Source organism: Acipenser ruthenus, chromosome 7 (assembly GCF_902713425.1).
Source record: "Acipenser ruthenus chromosome 7, fAciRut3.2 maternal haplotype, whole genome shotgun sequence".
Classification (NCBI taxonomy): domain Eukaryota; kingdom Metazoa; phylum Chordata; class Actinopteri; order Acipenseriformes; family Acipenseridae; genus Acipenser; species Acipenser ruthenus.
In genome coordinates, this window is record NC_081195.1 from 52773161 (window position 1) to 52794275 (window position 21115).

General features: G+C 37.3%; 1 protein-coding gene and 1 pseudogene across 2 annotated transcripts in view; one reads left to right on the forward strand and one right to left on the reverse strand.

The window, feature by feature from the left end:
* The window catches only part of LOC117415682 (plexin-C1-like), a 31626-nt gene extending 30562 nt beyond the window's left edge, over positions 1–1064 (forward strand). For both annotated transcript variants that reach the window (XM_034026323.3, XM_034026325.3), the window contains one exon: positions 67–1064. In XM_034026323.3, the coding sequence (XP_033882214.3) occupies positions 67–171 (105 nt within the window). In that variant the 3' untranslated portion in view covers positions 172–1064. The remainder of the gene's footprint in view (positions 1–66) is intronic.
* LOC117414604 (centrosomal protein of 83 kDa-like) lies at positions 54–19996 on the reverse strand (annotated as a pseudogene).
* Positions 19997–21115: the final 1119 nt, after the last annotated feature.

Genomic DNA, 21115 nt, shown 5'->3' on the forward strand with positions numbered 1-21115 from the left:
ACAAGACCTTGCACTAATAAAAATCACCATTGTTATGGCTGTTCTTATCTGTGGTATTCTCGACAGGTCCTGATCAAGCTGGAACAAAATGATGCTTCAGGCAGCCTGAAACAACAGTTACTGAAGGTCAAGGGCTTGTTCTGTGAAAGGAAATCGTGCAAGTGGGAATAATCTTCAGGAGTGGAATTCTTACTGCAAGAAAGAGAAATTACATGATTTAAATAGAATAAAATAATATTTCATTTACAGCAAAACTTTAGCATATTTATATTCAGGAACACAAAGCTAGGGCAGCACGCAGTGCTAAAAATCTAACAGAATTAAGAGGAACAGGCGGTTTCCAGGAGACCGCGTTATTGAAAAACATGTACCAGAGCAGTTCCCCATACATAATACTTTTAATAGGGTTGATACCAGCTCAGATATTACTGTACAAGTCTAGATGGTAAATATTCTTCTGTAGTCCTTTTATAGGTGATAGGTGTAAGCAAGCTGTAGTTACCTAAACTTAAAGCATTTGGATAGTTCTTTTATTTAGCATGTTGCGATTCAGGAAGACATCACATAACATTACTGCTGGCTTCCAGCTTTAATGTAGCCTAGATATAATCCTTCAAATAGCAGTCGCAAGGCTACTTTGTAATATCATTTTAATCTTTGGGGCAAAGGTGTTTGTGCTCTACACATTATATCTTTAAAGATTTTAAAAACAGTAATTAGGTCTGCGAAAATATTTTATTGCTATTCCAGGTAGTGGGACCGAACCATTAGTGATTTGTGCGAGTATTAAATTGTAGCCTGTGCTATACTAAAATCTGTTTGATAAATGTTTACGTACTTATTACGGCACAACTGCCAAGTTTCTATAGATGCATTGCGATAGCATGGTTTGGATAATAGGTACATTTTTAGATTCCTAGGGATTGGATGAGAGAGGTAGTCTACTGTAGATACTGGTACAGAATTGCGTTTCAGCTTCTTGCATGTACTGTTGTGGAGGTTGTACAATATGTAATTATTTGTATAATATGCAAAGTTACAATAATAAATACTACAATTTTAAATCAAGTGTCTGTTGTGAAAAACAGGTTATACAGTATTGAAAACACATAACATTTAAATAGGATATAAAGCTTTTATTTAAAAAAAACACTGATTAGAAAACATTTAAATACAATATAGTACTAATATTTAAATAATGTGCAAAACATACATTAACAAGAAACTGTATTCTATATTTTAGTATTGAATATATGCATGTTTCACTTTAATGTTATGGGAGATGAAAATCGTGAAGATAAATCAATTAGAATATTTCAAAACTGATACTTGATCACTGATCACAACAAAATAAGAAATTGTTTTTGAAGTACATGGTGATCAACAAAATAATTCAAATAAATCTTGGAATTATTACCATCACTTTGTAGATCTCACATTTTTCTTTATGAAAAATGCACACAATATGTTAATGTTTTTAATAGTCTTTTTTTCACAGTATTTGAAAAAATTGATGAATGTCTTGCACTTTTTTCCATGCTGCATTTCCTGTTGAAGGAATGTAGCCAGCAAACATGAGCTGCTTCTGGGAGTTTGAGGAAGCAGAAACTAGTTGTTAGTGGGACAGTAGAGCAGTAGAGGGCGGAGAGAGCCCAGACTTGGGATAGAGAAGTGAGCCGCATTAGCCCGGACTTAGGAGTGGGCTTGGAGGGGCCTGGACTTGAAATTAGGATGGGAAGAGCTCCCCAACCAAAGAGCCGTCCTGTGCGTAGGACCGGGCTTGGTCTCGAAGGTCCAGAGGATCTGAAAAACACATAAAAGGGCTCTGACTCGGCAGAGGCGCCTCTTGGGGCGAAAGAAACAGTCCTGGTGAGTTAGAAAGGAAAGGATAGTAAAAGGTTCCCTGAGTAAACTGGTGCTGCCCTCGGACGAGGTGAGGGACAGGTCTCCGAAGCTGGGAGCAAAAGAGAGAGATGGGTTAGTCTGGGACTTGAGCACTGAGAGCGTAAAGCGGGCCACGTCCCGAAGGAAATAGAACCAAGCCTCACGTGGCAAGGTAGGATAAGCGCATGAGCTGCAAAAGGATAGTGTGGCCGGGGGTCCCCTCTGACTCACTCGGTGAGAACCCCCCTATGCGAAGGAAGAGGTAGCGTAGCTGACCTGAGGTCGGGGAAGTGACCCTCACTTGTCCCCCAAAGGAGGGACCCCTGGCTCCCTGCATAAACCCCACCGTGAGACAAACAGAAGTCGCGCCAGTGCATAACATAAAAGCAAGAAGGAATGTGGCAGAGTGTCCTGCCCCTATGTATATTTATGTACGCCGTTATTATTATTATTATTATTATTATTATTGTATTATGATTTATATTGTATATGACAGCAAAAAGCAGTGTTCTTTGTATTTTATTATTGTTTGGTCGGACGAGCGAGATGCCATTTTGTATTATTATTGTTTAAATACCTCGGGAGAATGTGTGACTGTCAGCAACTGATTATTTAACTAGCTGACAGTCACGCTGACTTAGTAAATCGGTGCAGAATATGACCGAGGGATAATATAATAATTGATAGCTAGTTAGTCCCTCGGTCACAAATTTAAAAAGACCTGCAGTTTGGCTGCACAGTGATGAGTGTGTTTGAGAGGCGGAATGAGCCGGGTGGTGAAAGAAAAGTAAAACTTTAAAGTGAATAGAAAACAATTGCTAAAATGTGCTGGGTCTTCACCAGCACGTTACTTACTTGTTTGTTCCGTCTGTTAAAATATGCTCTGTTGATGGTGGAGGACGGGATGTTCTGTTAGAGCGGAGAGTTGAGTTGGCTCTGTGGCAGCGGGTGCAGTGTGTGGCGCGTGGGAGGGGCGTCTGCTTGTAGTTGCGCCTACAGCTGAGGAGGAAAGACAGGTTCAGCAGACACAGCTTCACTGCTGTAGAGTCTGAACATTTGCTAGAAAGCAAAAACATTAGACATGTGATTGGGGTTTAAATAGGAAATTAGTAATGATAGATATTAATTAAGCAGCTCCCGCCCACCCGAATCTCGCTTGAAGGCTAACATTTATATTAACTTTAAAAAGAAAATGAGAAATGCAGCCTGTAAAATAGATGTATGCATTTGTGGAGCCACGGGTTAGGATTTATAAGCCAATACTGTTTGTAAAACATATAAAATAACTCATATTTAAAATAGGATATACAAGAATTGATATATAATTCATTGTAAAGTTCATATTGACACTGGTGATTTTGCTGGGATATTAAGAAAAAAAATTCAGACCACACAATCAGCTTTGGGTCTGCAGTTTCTCATATCTTATCCATTGTCTTTTCTGTGTCAAAATGCTTCTTGCCTTTCACGTTCTACGGGGCTCCAAGTTCCTCCAGCTGTTGCTGCAGTGTAGTATCCAGATCATCTAGTCGTTTGCGCAAAAGGAACAGTTCACTCTGATGTTGCTCTTCCTAAAATACATGTATATGTATATTTTACTTTTAAAACAATCTTACAAGAATTTCATATACAACATATTTAACATAAGTTAGATATTTAGTGATACTAAAAATAAACATTACACGACTGTGCATCAGCAGAATTACATTACAAACAGAATTGCAAATAGAAAAACACTTTCTTACATATAGACTTCTCATCAACATATTTTTCTGATATAATTACCAAGTTCCTTTTTAGTACTAGGACTAGACTGTGTTTAATTTAGAAGTTTTTATTAATTATTTTATTATTAAATTTTTCATCCAGTTTCCCAATTTATGTTTTTTCAAAACATGCTGATAAGAATATTTATATTATGAAGCAACCTTATTGCAATAAACCACACAGATAACATTTTAGACTACTGACAAAAGCGTGTATCTAAGTTATGAGCCACTGGTTGTAATATTCAGTTGTGAAGCCTGCTTGACCTCCAGTATGAGCAAACTCAAGGTCCCTGGGAAAGTATTTTATGTTGTTTCAAATATTCACCATTTATTCTGTAGGCCAACTGAATTAGTGTACACAAAGTAAGAGAACTTGCCATGATTATTTTAACTTGACTTATACTGGTAATGATACTGCTTTTTTCACAATGCCGATACTCACTTGGAGATGAGGAATTGCCATTTGAGCTCCTGGCGCCAACATGGATGACAGAAAACTGTCTGAATTGTTAATTCCAGCCGCTGTCACGTGCGGCCCTACAATAAGCCTGTGAAATTCATTATGCCTCCGCTGTATATCCTTTAGCCTTTTTTGAAGCTTAGCATGCTCTTCAGTGTAGGTGTATTGTCTGCAAAACAGAAACGGAAATGTATACCAAAAACCATGGAGCAGTGAGGGTAAATTTGGTCAAAATCCCAGAGGAAGGGGGAAATGATGTGTGAAGTCACACAGATGAAAATTTTACTCTTTACATACAACACATTAATGTGAAACTAAGTGACAAACTGATCACTTAATTCAAGTGTTTTAATCCTGTAAATCTGTAAACTTCACAGCATATACAATTACAAACAAATATGTTTCCTTTTATATAATTTATTTTTTACTTTGTTTATCACAGTTTACTTTACGATTGTAATCTACCGGTATGTTGCACATTGAACAAAACAATAAGCCTCTGCTTTCATGAAATACATTTTTGGGGAATCTGACACCCATGACATTTTCCCAGCATTAATTATAGTACACTCAATGTCTGATTACTTGGTGCTGCAGGCCATTTTCACTGAGGGTGTTTGATCTGAAACTACAGAGGTGCTCTTGTGGTTTGCATAAACTGCCAGAAAAAACAGCAGACATAAAAGATTAGATAGAACAGCTTGTGATGCATCTCACATGCCAACACCACAATGTACTGAACTATTCTCTGAAATGGAAAATACATTTTTAAAAACTTTATAATTTAACCCCTTAAGCCTTTTTTTCTAGGTAAGAATAGACATGTATGCAAACATACATAGATAAGTGCAATTTATGTATAAAATACAAGACACTGCAGGTTTGATATTGGCTATGGTCCAAATTAAATCTGTTATTACCCAATATTTGGAGCTCCACTTCTGCCCTCGCCCTTTTTACTGTATGTACATTTCTACCTTACACGCTAACCTCTCATACATATACAGTCGCAAAAGTATTGCCACCCTACACTAATTATACCATAAGTAACAAATTAAGAACAAGCATTGAGTAAACCTGAACCACTTTTCAATAAAATCTAATTTAAAGTTTTCCTTCATGACAAAAGTATTCGCAACCCTGCTTTAGTATTTGGGGTGTCCTCCTTTTGCTTTGATAATTATTAACCAGTATGTTACATCTTGTTGGTGAAGTCTAGGCCCATTCTGTCTTGCATATTTCCTACATCTTAGACCGAATGGATATACAATGGTTGGCTTTTTCAGATCAGTCCTGAGATCTAGTGATGCGCAGGACATTCCAGAACTTTTATCTCGAATTCCAGAGTTGTCTTAGCCGTATGTCTTGGGTCATTGTGTTGGAAGTTAAACTATCTGCCAATCAGCCTTCGAACAGATGGTATCATTGTACTTTGCAGAATGTTTTCAAATCAGATTAATGTTTCCAGTCCACGATCTGCTAAAACCAGGGGGTTGTAAACCATTTGGCCCTTGGCCTGGCAGACTGCAGACCTTGCAATAAACATTCTGATTAAAAAAAAATTATAACTTTATAGAAGCCCAAATAGAATATTCAAACATATTATATTATAAATTATTTTTCTTCGACATGTTAAACTATCAGAAATTGTGTATTTTGGTCTTTGTCATATTAATTAGTGGCTAATGTTCACTAAATGCTTGTATTTAACATGGTTTCTTGAATTACATTAAGTGTAGGGTGTCAATACTTTTGTCTGCTGCTGTATACTGCCACTGCCCAAACTGCCACTTCAGAAATACTTACCCACTAAAAGACCAGATGTTCAACCCCTGCTTTACAGGGATGGTTTTACTACTGCATGAACAGCTCAGCTTTGACATACAATACTATAGCTCAAGTCTTTGCTTATTACTTGTGTTCAATTCTAATGTTGTAAAAAGTACTGGAGTTGATAGATATATGATTGATACTTGGGTGTATGTACTTGTGGTTACAAATCATAGTCAGGAAATGCAGCTTTCAGAAATACAAAGGTTAAGGAGAAGTTAACTTACTTAAATTGAAAGTCACAGTTGAAACAGAAATGCCTGAGCAAATGGGGAAGCTAGTTTGTGGTATTAAACCAGTAACTGATAAATCCAGCCTTTCACAGTACAAACTGGCAATAAATATATTATATCTTAAAAATAAGTGTTTACAGTTGGCCTGCTATGAGTCCAACACCTTTAACAAGTACCGATGCCAACATGTCGGGCTGCATTAATGAGTTTTACTTTAACATTGTAGCTCAAAACAGAAGTGCCATGAAAAACGTTCAACTTTAATCATTCCATGCAAAAATGCATTTGCGTTTCACAAAGGCTTTGCATTTTTCAATGCGGATGACTATCTGGATTCATGCAAAAACAAAAGAAAAAGAGGCACTTTAATGTGAAAATGAAAATTACTTGTTTAAGGTGCTTTTCTCAATTTCTAATTCTTCTTCCTTTGCTTCCAGTAGGTGGATCGTATCTTGCAATTTCTTCTGTTTATTTTCATTTAGTATCTTTCTCTGCAAAAATAAACAAATATGTGTGTGTGTATATATATATATATATATATATATACATATATATAAATATCACTGTCATCTCCAAATGTGTTACTTAACAGAGCGGTCACATATGTTCACAGTTGTAAAAAGTGTGTGGGTAGTTAAGGCACCTTTTTCTGTGCACATGCAGCTCGCTGCAGCTTCTCCTTGGCTTGACACTACTTCTCTTCTAGTGTAGCAGAACACTCCTGCAGTTTGTGTTTCTCTTCTAGCCATTCTATCACGTCTCTCTTCATGAACTCTTTAAATAAAAAAGGGACAGATGGGAATTTGTTAGGACACATAAAACATAACCACATGTTGCCATTTGCTACAACAGTGCAGTGAAAGCTCTCAAATTGCTGTAATTTGGTACAACTGTAATGCTGCAATCTGGAAGGCACTGTCATCAATGAAATGCAATGCCAGACAGTTGATAAAAATTATTTGCTGGGCTCAAAACTTTGGCTCCTCACTATCAAATATAAATTGCACTTTGGTTGTAGCTGTGGTGAGTGATTAGTGATGAATTTTATAAAGGCTTATTGTTACAACTGGCTAAATATTTGCAAGTTCTGAATAAATCAAAATATGTAAACCTCTAGGAGATTCCAACAGTTTATCAATTACTTTGTGGAATGCTTTAAAAGTAAGTTTTAAACTGCAAGAAATCTATAAAGCCACAGAAAGAAAATAACACAACAGAAAGAATTCATAGTAACAACATTTAACAAAATAGCCACATTGCTGATTGAAATGTTACTAAATGCTTCAAAAAGGGTGATAACCAAGGCTTTAACCCTTTGTGGTCCATTTATTTAGTGCCTGTCAGGCGCGTCAGGTCTAATTTATTTTCACACAAGCGGTTTAAAAGTAATTTTATTCACAGTAAAACAGGTTCAAAAGGCACTGCATACCAACATGACACTCAATAGTGCATCTCCTGATCACTCGATTTACTACCAAACTCCTCAATAATGCTATCCAAATCATTATTTTATTACTACAGCATCTCAAAAAGCTTGACAAATGTCCACGATTTTCTTCGAGTACTGGATGCGGAAGCAGCTATCTTGTTTGTTTATGTCCATGTTATGTCTGTGGGGAAGGGACTATGCATATTGCTCAGATCCGCCTCCATTTATTTATTTTTTACCAGCTTCTCTTGGCTTTTTCCGGAGAAAAAACGACTAGGGACCTGTGATTGACGCCTTTTTGATGATGTCGGACCAGAAAGGAAAAATTTTAATGTCGGACGTGGTCCAACATAGGACCACAAACGGTTAAGAGATTTCAGACTACCACATTTTTCTTGAATATTAGATAACCAGTTGTGCAGTTGATTAACCCTTTGCGGTCCTATGTCGGACCTGGTCCGACATTGCAATTTTCCTTTTCCGGTCCAATGTCGGACCCTGTCTGACATCATCAAAAAGATGTAAAAAACAGGTCTCTAGTCATTTTTTCTCCAGAAAAAGCCGAGAAGACCATTCAATGGCTGAGTGAGACCGATAGGAGCTGAGAGAAGACAAAAAAAAGAAAAAAAAGGGGGTGTATCTGAGGAATACAGATAGCCCCGGCACCACAGAAATAACACGGACATAACCAAACAACATAGCTGCTCAAAGAATATCACAGACATTTGCAGAGCTTTTTTTAGATGTTATTAGTAATAAAACAATGACTTGTATCGCATTATTGAGGAGTTTGGTGATAAAACGAGTCATCAGGAGATGATTTATCGGTATGCACTACTATGAAGATGTATGTGAAAAATACAGCGAACAAGGGGTGGGGCGGGGCTGGAGATGCAGTACTCAGTGTCCTGTTGATATGCAGTGCCTTTTAAACCTGTTTTACTGTGAAAAAAAATACTTTTAAAACAGCGCGCTGAGATGCGCTGAATAAATGGACCGCTAAGGATTAAGATTATTGTTACAACCCAATAATCACCTCAACCTCTTGTATGTATTTATGCATGTTCAAGGACACAACATCTGAAAGTAATAGATATTTCAAAGTCTTAAATGAGGAAGGACATCAGTTTTAAAATAAATGCCCTCCTTAGATTTCACTGTTTTGGCTTTTTTCTTCAAGTTCAGCTCTATGACAAATGTATTTGTTTAGGGTCGATACAAATGCTTCAAGTATTTGGCTCATCCGTTTGAACGTCAGGCAGTAATAAAAACAGAATTAAGGGTGTACTTTTCTGCTTCCTGCTGTGCCTTTTCTGCTTGGCTTCTTGCATTTCGTATTTCCTCTTTTATTTGTTCCAGCATCTCACGCAATTTCACATTGGCTTCAAGTAAGTCGCTTTCTGAATGTGACAGTGCTGCAGTGCTGTCACTTGAATTTGGAGGTCATGGTTTTGCTGTTAAGAGAAAGAAAATGTCATAAAAATATTTTAAATTGTATAAATATATGGTATCCCAATACTAGTGTATACCATGTCAGACCATGCTCATGCATATGATAAAAGTAATCACATACAGTAATTAACCAGGAACTATCACCCCTCATATTATAGCCACTGTATCTTGACAAAACACTCAAAAAATCAAAGAAATTTCAAGTAAATACAATAGTCAAGTGTTTTCTGTCATTTTATATTTATTCTTTGATCTAATCTTGATTTTGATAGTATACATTTTTGTTCATTATTCGAAATGTAATAAATGCATATTCTGGGTAACAGGAACAGTGGGGGCACCCGTATACACATAGCTTAGTATAAGTTTTACATAAAGAGCCTTTAACCCTTTGCGGTCCATTTATTCAGCGCATCTCAGGCACGTCCGGTCCAATTTATTTTCACATGCGCAGTTTATTTTATGTGCTGTTTAAAAGTTTTTTTTTTCACAGTAAAACAGGTTTAAAAGGCACTGCATATCAACAGGACACTCAGTACTGCATCTCACATACCTTTTCACATACCTCTTCATAGTCGTGCATACCGATAAATCATCTCCTGATCACTCGTTTTATCACCAAACTCCTCAATAATGCTATCCAAGTCATTATTTTTTTACTATAACATCTCAAAAAGCTCTGCAAATGTCTGTGATATTCTTTGAGTGCTGGATGCAGAAGCAGCTATCTTGTTTGTGTAGTGTAGTGCTCAGATCCGGCCCTTTTTTTTTTTTTTCAGGTTCTCTCGGCTCCTAACGGTCTCACTGGGCCACTGAATGGTTTTCTCTGCTTTTTCTGGAGAAAAAACGACTAGAGACCTGTTTTTTACGTCTTTTTAATGATGTCGGACAGGGTCCAACATTGGACCACAAAGGGTTAAAAACCTTGGAAACTTAAATTATAATAATTATTAATTCATGGCAAAAAAGATCTATGGTTATTTTGTGGAACACCTATGGACCTATTATATTCCCTGAGTAAACAGACCTTTGTAAACCATACCTGTCTAAGATCGGCATTCTCATTTTTCTCTCTCTCCAGATCTTCCAGGAGAAGCCCTTGTTGTTGTTTAACCACTTTCTGCACATTTTTATTCACACAGATTAAACACTGGAAAAATCTAACTCCAAGGAGTTCTAGCTAAACTTTCAGAATTCCTTACTATAGAACCGGATGGCTAAGCCGTTTAGTGGTTACAAAACACACTTGTTCACAAAGACAAGCTTTACACAGGGTTACACACAGTACCTTTAAAGTTGTCCCCACACAGGTTACAAAGTTTACTCCCAGGCTTCACACAGAAAACACACAAACATTTTACCCTGCTTTTATAGGCAGGTGTTTCCCATCCTGGCTCTAATTCTAACCCCAAGGCACTCTGGGGGATGTATTCCTATACTGCACAGAGGACTACATCTTCCTATCTCCTACCCATACTCTGCCACACAAATTACAAAATCACAATGTGCCCAAACTTGCATTAGTTCCATAATAGAAGCACAAGGTATTGTAACAGCTCTGTACTTCTTAATTGTACGAGAGAATATTTTTAAACTGTGTTTGATTGAATACTGAATGAATCACTTGCTTCTTCTATAACAGAACAGAGAAACATGCTGCCCTGGCCTGCACTTCACTGGGTTTATACTCCATTCAGCATGGCTGGGTTAGGACAGAGACTTCACCATTTACAAAGTCAGTCCTATAACGAAGCAGAACATTCAACAACTGTTTTACTTTTTTTGACTGATCGGTCCCATGAGGAATAGATGTACAATAATATGTGATACTTAAAGTCAAGTGATTTTGTTTTACTATTGCTATGTAAACAGAAATTTAAAATTGACTATCTTACTTTTCATCTTGAATTGCTGTAAGTTTTTGAAATTCTTCCTCCCTGATTGCTTGAACTTTGCGTATCAGCTCGCATTCCTTTTCTGCTATGTGGTTCTTGTGCCTTTCAATTGTGTTCTTCAGGATTTCAATATCAGACTGTAATCCTGTAGTAGCAAAAAAAAATTAATAAATAAATGGTCCAATGAAAAAAGGAATGGTACACTATGCTTTTATGGCTTCCAAGCTCAGTACCAATTGCAAATTTTGGCAAGATGTAGCATTGCAGCACAAGTGTCAGCAACAGATCAGTTTTATGGAGCAGTTTCAATTTAACATACTGGATTAGTTCATTATCTCACAATGCTTTACAACTTTAAACACAATAGTAACAATGACCCTATCTACACACTAAGGAGTTACAAGCTAATTTTACATTTAATCTTAAGGAGAGGTCAAAGGTCACAATCAAGATCATTTTTTAATAGAGCATACATGGGTTCTAATTGTGTTGTATAGTAATGTTAGGTTACCTACCGTAACCCTGGTTCCCTGAAAGAGAAGACAACCACCGAACACCACATGTACCAAGCACCACGTGCACTGAGCACTGTGTGATTAGGCACAGATTGCACCATGTATCGTGTGCACCGAGCACTGCATGCACTAAGCACCGTGTGTACCAAGCACCATATGCAGCAAGCAGCACCGTGTGCCTGTTCACCGAGCACTGCGAACAACGCATGCACTGGACGCCGTTAGCACCGGGCACTGTGTGTACCACGCACCACGTGCACCGCATGCAATGAGTACCGTGTGCACCGAGGTACCAAAGTACCAGGGGGCAGCTATGCAATGGTCCCTACCCTAACCATGTGGTTACACACCTGGTCAGCGCGTAGCATGCACCAGGGAGACACAAGGGCCGAAGCTGTAGCGGGCAAGCTGAAAAGCAAACAGCAAAAACACGGTAGAAAAACAGATGGGGGAGAACACACTGTTGTTTGTTGTTGAGGCTCAACTCACCGAGGTGGACGGGCCTACACAGGGTCTACTCTACAGCGGGGTGTATGAAAACAGAGCTCAGTGGAGGAACACATGGCTGGTCAGCTGTTGTTAACAACCGCACTGCAGCTAATCCAGAGCATGACCCAGACAAGCAGGGTTGTGCAGTCTAATATACAGCCAAACAAACAAGGCCCAATCCAGCTGCCAGACAGCGGCTGGTAGAATCACTCGACAGCGGGGATACATCAAGGCCTATCCCTGTGGAGGAACTGTATTCTCTCAAGAGTGTAGTTTTTAGAAAGGAAAAAACACACATACACGCAAATAGTACTGCACAGGCAGTCGCTCACACACAACAGACATTAACAAAGAAGTGAGCAGGCTGCTGATTCCAGGAAAGCGGCAAGCTGGCTTTCAGCCCGAATGCAGGGGAACTGCAGTCGACTCAAGAAGCTCTTTTCTATCAAAACGCTCACAGAGGTCTTACCGTACTGTCTTGAGAAGCAAAAAGAGAAATGGCTTCCTCAGGATCACGGTTTCAATCCCTCGGTGGGTGGGACCGAGTGCATCATCCCAGGAAGGGGCCCATTGGCAGCTCTGATATAAAGAGCTCAGTAATACCTACCCAATAGGCAGGCATATCCCATAGCATGTTGGTGGTCGTCCTCGAATTGAAAGGGAACCATAACCCTGCGTGCACTGTAAGGAGTTATAAGCTAGTTTTACATGTGACTTGAGAGGTCAAAGATCATTTTCGATAGAGCACATATGGATTCCTATATGTGTTCCATAGCAACCATTAACCTATCTGCACTTTGTAAGGAGTTATAAGCTAATTTTACATTTGACCGAAGATTTTCAAAGGTTGTTAAAGAAATGCGTCAGGTGGCCATATTGGTTTATGCACAAACACTATTTTTGAAAAAGTCAATTGTATTGACACAGGGATGATGCTTGTCAACTTTGGAGTTAATCAAATAAATCATTTTTCAACTGAAGCGGTTTTAAATTTAAGAATGAAACGTAGGTCTGGCCGCCATCTTGTTTTACGAAAGAACACCATTTTGCCATATTTGAATTCCATTGTCCCCAGGATGATGCCTACCAAGTTAGGAGTTAGTTGGTTCAACGGTTTTCAAACAGAAGCAGTTTGATGTTTGGGCATGTTTTGGCGAATTTGGTGGCAGCCATTTTGATAGTAAAATTTATTGCAGCAACTTCTGCTTCGCAAACTTGAAGCGGGTTTGGTTGCTGATGATATGCGAAGTTTCAGATCAAATCGGTTCACCAGGTCCCAAATTTTTTTAAAGGTTTTTCCAAAAAATGTGTAAGTCTGCCATCTTGGTTGATGCAGGAGCACAATTTTGTTTTGCCTTTGAACTGCAATCTACACGGGATGATACCTGCCAAGTTTCATGTTGATTGTTTACACCACGTGCAAACAGGAGCACTTTAAAGTTTTGGGATGAAAAAGGACAATAATACAAAAATAAATAATTAAATACAAAAATCTTCACAATAACAATAGGCTTCCCAAGCCAGCTTGGAAGCTTAATTATTATTATTATTTGTTTATTTAGCAGACGCCTTTATCCAAGGCGACTTTCAGAGACTAGGGTGTGTGAACTATCCATCAGCTGCAGAGTCACTTACAACTACATCTCACCCAAAAGACGTAGCACAAGAAGGTTAAGTGACTTGCTCAGGGTCACACAATGAGTCAGTGACTGAGGTGGGATTTGAACCGGGGACCTCCTGGTTACAAGCCCTTTTCTTTAACCACAAACCAGCAGTTAACAGTAACATGAGCTCAGCTTTCTTGGACTTTGCAGATATTAAAAGGAAACAATCTGCTCATTCTTTAAATACATACAGTACTGCTACAACCTGTATCTTCCTGACTTACAATAAATAATGTTTAACTGAAAACCCTGGTTACTGTATTTTAAATTACTTACAGCTTCAGTGTTTAAGAACATGCGTCAATATCAGAATATACCGTAATATTGTGTGCTTATTGGATACTGGTAATTTGCAAATGAGTAAGCCATTTCTGCTTTCCCACTGCACAAAACAACTTGGGTTTTATTTAACAAATATGTGGAACAAACTATCTGATCAGTTCCCTGGTGTGGATGTCCTAACTCCACCAGTTTCACCACTATCTCACACTGATTAATTAGTTTAAATGGCAGTCAGTCAAAAGCACTAAACCAGCTAGCCACAAAGCAACATTCTGTGAAGATATGTTAGAGAAGTGTGAATATTTGTGGATTAGCTATCCACAGTTAATAAAGACCAAATGGAAATTACTTAATCAATACTCGACTCAACTCCATTGGGCAAGTCACTTATTGCAACAACTGCTAAAAGTTCAACGCACCGCAATGTGTTGCAATATTGTATATGTAGATAAAGATAGCTCACAAGGCTTAAGCCCACTGCACACAGCCTGACTCAACCGTGCCGACTCATCTCATCCAAGTTTGCACAGATTCCGCGATCAGTTGTGCTCAGTTTTGGTTTGACGTCACATATGAGTTTTTCCTGACTGGGTGTCGCACATTCCTAGAACTGAATTAGACTGACCACAACTAGATCCTGGTGATTACTATGTTTGTACATTTAATTAATACTGCCCTGTACATATTTTTTTTTTTTATTAACTTAGTCCAACATAGCAACCCTCACATTATGCATGGCATCGTATGCTGATTAGACAGCTATTGACCATTTACACCGTGCAAACGTTTCAGGCAGTGTTTGACTTTTTGTATAGTTTGTCTACTACACTGTAGCCTGTGGTAAATAAAATCCAACCAGTTGATTTTTATTTGATTTGATTTTCTGGCGTTTTTTTCTCAGCGTGTGGATCTAGAGGCTTGTGATTTGTGACCTATTGAAGATAGACACACCAGTTACTTCTGTTTTAGCACAGTAAGAAAATATAGGCTGCCAGTAGATTGATAATAAAAAGGTGACTTGATAATTTACCTTTGATTAATAAACGCCTAAAAAATAATAATTTCAAATGTGCACATATTCGGTATTTTTGAATTCAGGACACTCAGAGCAATTCAAGACTAATGTATTTTTACCTGTGGAACTAAAGTTGTCAATATTCCGCCATCTTGTATGACAAGTCACATGACAAGCCACGTCACTTAAACCTGCTTCACCATTGGTTGACACCATTATGACCAATCGGTCTCAGTCAGTCTTGGTCGGCAACCGCTGCACACAGACAGACTAATCACATCTGAACGAAACTGCGATTGAAAAAGATTCAGCATGTTCAATCTTCAAATCTGAGGACATTCCGACTGAAATCTGCTTAACTTTGGTTTTAAGGGCACACTGATGAGATTCATCCAGACTCTGTACGGCCAGTTGAGATGAAATGAGTCGGGACCGCTTGAGTCGGGCTGTGTGCGGCGGGCTTTAGCCACACTATTTCCAGTTGCAAGAGTTAGCATGCAGATGGTGCATGAGGGAAAAAAACATGAAGAAATCATTCAATACTTTTCTACTTTAAAAAAAAAAAAAGGATTTCAAAATATGCTTACATTGTTAGTAAGTATGTTGACCTCGCTCAGCCTTGTGCAGTTTGCTAGTCAGTTGTGTATTTTGTTCATGGCTTAGCTGTAGTTCTTTCTCAAAGCGATCCAGCTGCTTTCTCAAGGATTGTTTCTCTGCCTTGAAATAAAATGAGATTGTTTTCAGCAACGAAGCTATGAAAAGTAATTTTATTAAATGTAATTTTTGCACATTATAGTACAGTACATCACTATAATGAATGAATAGTATAATTCAGCACATATGACAAAGTTTAATCCAGGGTAAGAATGACTACAAGAAGAGCATTTCAGGCAATTTCAGGCAATAATAACAACTAATAAGAACCAAAAGTCGTAAACAAAGAATACATTTCAAGAATCACAGTTCAAGCATAATACAATTAAGAGCATATTAGACATATAGTGATAGAACATTTTAAATTAAGAGCGACTGCAGACACAATTGCATTTTAGCACAGGAAAAAACTTAGCAAGTTCATAAACATACCTCCAAAGACTTGATTGCAGTCTGGGCCTCAGCCAGTTGCCGCATCTGTATTCTCTGAACATTTTCTGCCTGTGCTCCTGAGTTGTCTCTCTCAGCCTGTAACTCAGCGACCTCTGCTTCCAGGCTCCTTAACTTTTGTAGCAGTTGAGCCTTTTCTCGGAGGAGCGATTCAACTCTCTTGTTGTCTCTAGAAGGATCCATACTCAGCAGTTGGTTACTCAGGTAAATCCAAGTAAACCTGAAATGGACATTTAAAACAGCCCACAATTGTATGTAACACATTAGTTATTACAAGTAACATTACATATTTATCATTTTTTTTAATACATAATGATTTTATTATAGAATTAAAATACATTTTGTGCCCATATTGTTATCAAAATGAATATGACTATGAATGTTTAATCTGTTTTGTATACATATGTGAAAAAAACTTTAGGTCATAACATTTATTATGCAGTGTCAACAGGGGAGGTCTAATTATACAGATGGGGTTAAATTAAAGGAGCTATCCCACTGGGAAACAGCAAGAGTGAACCAAAAACATTTTAATGAGTTTGGAAACACACAGAGAAATAGCACTTCAGTGCTTTACAAATGATTTTGCTACCCTCCATGTTCAATTAAAATACAATACAGGTAAATAACCCCAAAAGCTACTGGGCTATAATAAATGGTTAACTTTATCAATCTCTAAATGTGAGGGGTTTATTTTCTTCTAATTGCTTAATTAATCATGTTGTACAATTAAGATATATTGCATTTTTAAAAATCCACTCATTTATTTGTATTAAATTCTATATATGTTCTAATTATTAGTTTGGTACCCGAGTTCATGTCTGTTAACATAAATAACATACCATATATTTTCTCAAAAACTGGCATTATTGGGTTAAATAGTGATAAAATGTTTAGGTTTACTGAAGCATATTCAGTAATCTTCCAACATATTAACCTTAAATGGCTTTGTCTGAAGATTGTGTATAATTGTTTGGTTTAATGTATAGCTTTTACTGTATATATAGATGGATATCTTTCTCACATTTCAAATAATGTTGGCAGGTTAAAACCTACACACCTACACTGCTGCTTTTAACTGAAAATCATTTGACAAATGATAAACAAATAGAGATCACAGAACAAACACAAATAAAATTAAATGAAAGTAAAAGTACAAAGTGCAATCCCTGCTGTATTCGGCACGTTTCAGAATCAGGTTCAAAGGAAACCATTTGTTCACCCACCTCAGATTCATATCTGATTTTGTTTTCTTCTAATATGCACATGTGTGCCTCCTTCTGGTGCTCAAATTCAGATTTTAGAAACGTGTAATCATAACAAAGTTTGTTGTAAGCTGACCTGTACTTTTCTACATCCTGCAAAGAAAATACAGTTTTGAAAACCTAAGCCACAATACAAAAAAAAAAAAAAACACAAAAATGAATTAACCCTTTCATGCATGAAATATTGCTTTACATGGGGAGAAAATGGCACCCTCATATGAAACTATCATGCATTTATTTGTATCTGTCTCCACATGAGGTCCCCATGCATGGGGATAGGAGCAAAATGTCTGTAAAGCAGTATAGTTTTAAATGAGTTAGTCAGTAAATGACATCAATGACATGCAAAATAAAAATTGATATGGCATGCATTAGGAGAAAGATTCAACACTGCTCAGTATCTTATGCCTTTGAAAGCATAAGATATTAAAACCATTTAAATTTCTAATAGCAACTTATGTCTAAGGCCATCTTTCTGTCAAGTCTTGAAAGGGTTAAGGGCATGATTAACACAGGATATAACAACTAACCTCATCAAGTCTACTAAATTGCTCTCTCACTGGCACCTCTAGCTCCTGCTGAATTTGACCTCTTAATAGTTCTAGCTTCTGTGGTGTGATGACCTGTAAAAGAGAAAGGCTGCCATTTCAAAACAAACACCTTTGCTTGATGTGCCATCTTATATGTTAGAAAAAAATTGTGTGGTTATTTGGTTAACTGAATGTAACTGTGCAATGTTTTACTGCAGTTTGTGCATCAGACTTATTTTTACATCTTGCAGGTCTGCTTTACCTAAATCTTCAGCTCCTCTAGTTCTCTGGTTTTATCCAACATCTCCCCACGCAGCTCAGCAAGCAGTAACTGAAATTGATGTTGGACGCTCTGTTTCTCAGCCAACATGCTTTTCAGATCATGTTGCACCTTTGTGTACTCCTCCTGTAGCCTATTAAAACAATTACAAGATATTTTAATTGGGTCCTTAATGCACACAAATTTTTTGCAACCACTTGCATTATTTCTCTTTCTTGCACGTTGACTTCCAAAATTAGCGACTTCCATAGCAATGTGCAGTACAGAAACAGAACTACAACCCTGGCAGAAAACAGAACAATTTAGCAATGCTTAACTTAACAGTATTTCACCACCATCATGTGGACAGCATTGCAAAATAAAATGCAAGACTGAAATTAAAAAGACACACTAATATATATATATATATATATATATATATATATATATATATATATATATATATATATATATATATAGAGAGAGAGAGAGAGAGAGAGAGAGAGAGAGAGAGAGAGAGAGAGAGAGAGAGAGAGAGAGAGAGAGAGAGAGAGAGAGAGAGAGAGAGAGAAACACACACAACTATTTTTGTATCAATAGGAGTAATTTTAGGAAAACAATTGCTTTTTTTCTTGAAAAGCCTACAGTTAAGTAAATTAAACTAGTATATTAGTCATTATGAGTGCATTGGAAAAATTGACTCTCCAGACATCCTTGAAAAAAACATTGTACAAAAGTGTACATATAAACTTATGATTGGTAAAAGAATGAATAACAATGAAACAAATGGCACGGTGCATTATCAATGCCTTACCTTGTGTGTTCAGCTTTAAGTGTTTGATAATTAGTTTTGTGGTGCTTGCATCTCATTCTTTCAGCAATCAGTATTTTTTGAAGCTCCGTGTCAGACACTCCCAAAACTACAGGGTTAGTACTTAAATATTCCATCTTTGGAAGTAAAGGGGCAGAAAGTGCCTGAACAGGATTCAACAAGCTGGGTTGTCTGTAATGGGCCCCGCCTCCCTGATCAATCGTAGGGATACCATTTTGGACTGATCCCAAACCAAAATCAAGAAAAAACAACAACATAGTGTTTAACAAACAGTTTACATTACAACTTAATGCACTGCCGTGAACGGCATGTCAAAAGAGCTCCCGTGAAAATAAAAACACAGCCGCCTAGGAATAGGTTGGCCCAAAGATGCACCTGGCAATTCTGCCTCTACAGTCGGCTAAGGTGCGGTAGCTTGTGAATTTGTTGTCTTGGCAACAGCCCAGCGCGATCATACTTTACATTTACGCACCTAATACATTTCCTAATATTAAGAAAGGTGTAACGTTCCTTTTTAATTCGTTTCAATAAATGTAAGGAGGGCCTTGTAACCGTGATTAACTGATATACTGACGATAAGACTGCTGAAAACGAAAGGCATCAATATAATAACCAACGACGCCTGAATATTTTTGACAGTCTCTTTGTTGGTAGTTTACAGTTGCAAAGTAAATTGGGCTACTTCATTTGCCAAATACGTTGATTTACACGAAAAGACCAGAAAGACCTGTAACTTTTATATGAAAATAACGATAAAAAAGATATATTCTAAGAAGATAAGGAACAGTAACTGTACGACAAGTTACCTTTAGATGTACGTGCTTTATCTTAGCAGATATTAAGTTAGACGCAGAAACATATTTATAAACCCTTCATATATGCGTTTAATTGTGTTATTTGTTGTGGTAGTGCAGTAAGTAAGGTTGTGTCAGCTTCACAAAGTTCAGATATTTAAATATGGCGCTTTTCCTCCCGCCGTTGCACATAACCCAGAAACCCCAGGGCGTAAACTAAAAAATATGACGTAATATTTTATCACATTTCTAATGTAATGCGTAATCGGACAATAATAACGACATATTTATTCACATTTCCCCTACCTGAATAAGCTTCAGTTCCAGATATCTAACTTATTAGAACCAACAACAGCTGTTCCTGTCTTACAGGAACTCCAAAACCGAACAGCATCACGGGACCACCTAATGTCATCTTCAGCAAGCTCACAGAGCAACCAAGAGAAAAAAGGACCAGAAAACAATATCAGCACCATCTAGCGGACGTATTTTACCAACATACAGATTTGCCTTTTTATTCACACACACAAAAAAAATGTTGGTACATACAACAATTATTATTATTATTATTATTATTATTATTATTATTAGTAGTAGTAGTAGTAGTAGTAGTAGTAGTAGTAGTAGTAGTAGTAGTAGTAGTAGTAGTATAAATAGATGAGAACGAAAAGCTAAAGCAGGAAACATTTAACATTATAAACACATCTAATATTAGGCGTATAGTGGCAGAAAATGTTTATTTAAGAACGGCAACAGATACATGTATCTTTTTCATTTTAGCCAGGGCCTCGGCCAATTGCCGCACCTGTATTCTGTGAACATTTTCTGCCTGTGCTCCTGAGTTGTCTCTCTCAGCCTGTAACTCAGCGACCTCTGCTTCCAGGCTCCTTAACTTTTGTAGCAGCCTTTTCTCGGAGGAGCAATTCAACTCTTGTTGTCTCTAGAAATTGTTCCCTATTTTTTTCACGATGTTAATGTTGTAATTTACAGAATGAAGTGAACAGTTGTATATCCTGCAATACCAAGATATCTGTTAGGCCTGAGTGGAGTAAAATGGGCAACAAATACTGTACCACAGCACCACAAAACAATACCAGTGTAAACATTTTTGGTACACTGATTCATGTTTTAAGGTTATGGACAATATCTTGTATACTGTCCAAATGTCATAACCATTGTACAATAGTATCCCATATTTATTTGAATTTACCAAATACAGTCTATGAATAGATGATGATGGTGCATGTTTATAAATAAAAATATATACTTTTATTTCCTTAATATTTGCTCTTTAGTTATAGTAAATATCAAGAACCCTTTGAGGTAAGAACCATATAAAATTATCCTATACAATTTTCTAAACAAGTAGGTTTACTGCAACACAATGACTTTTACACACTTTTGTGTAAATGGC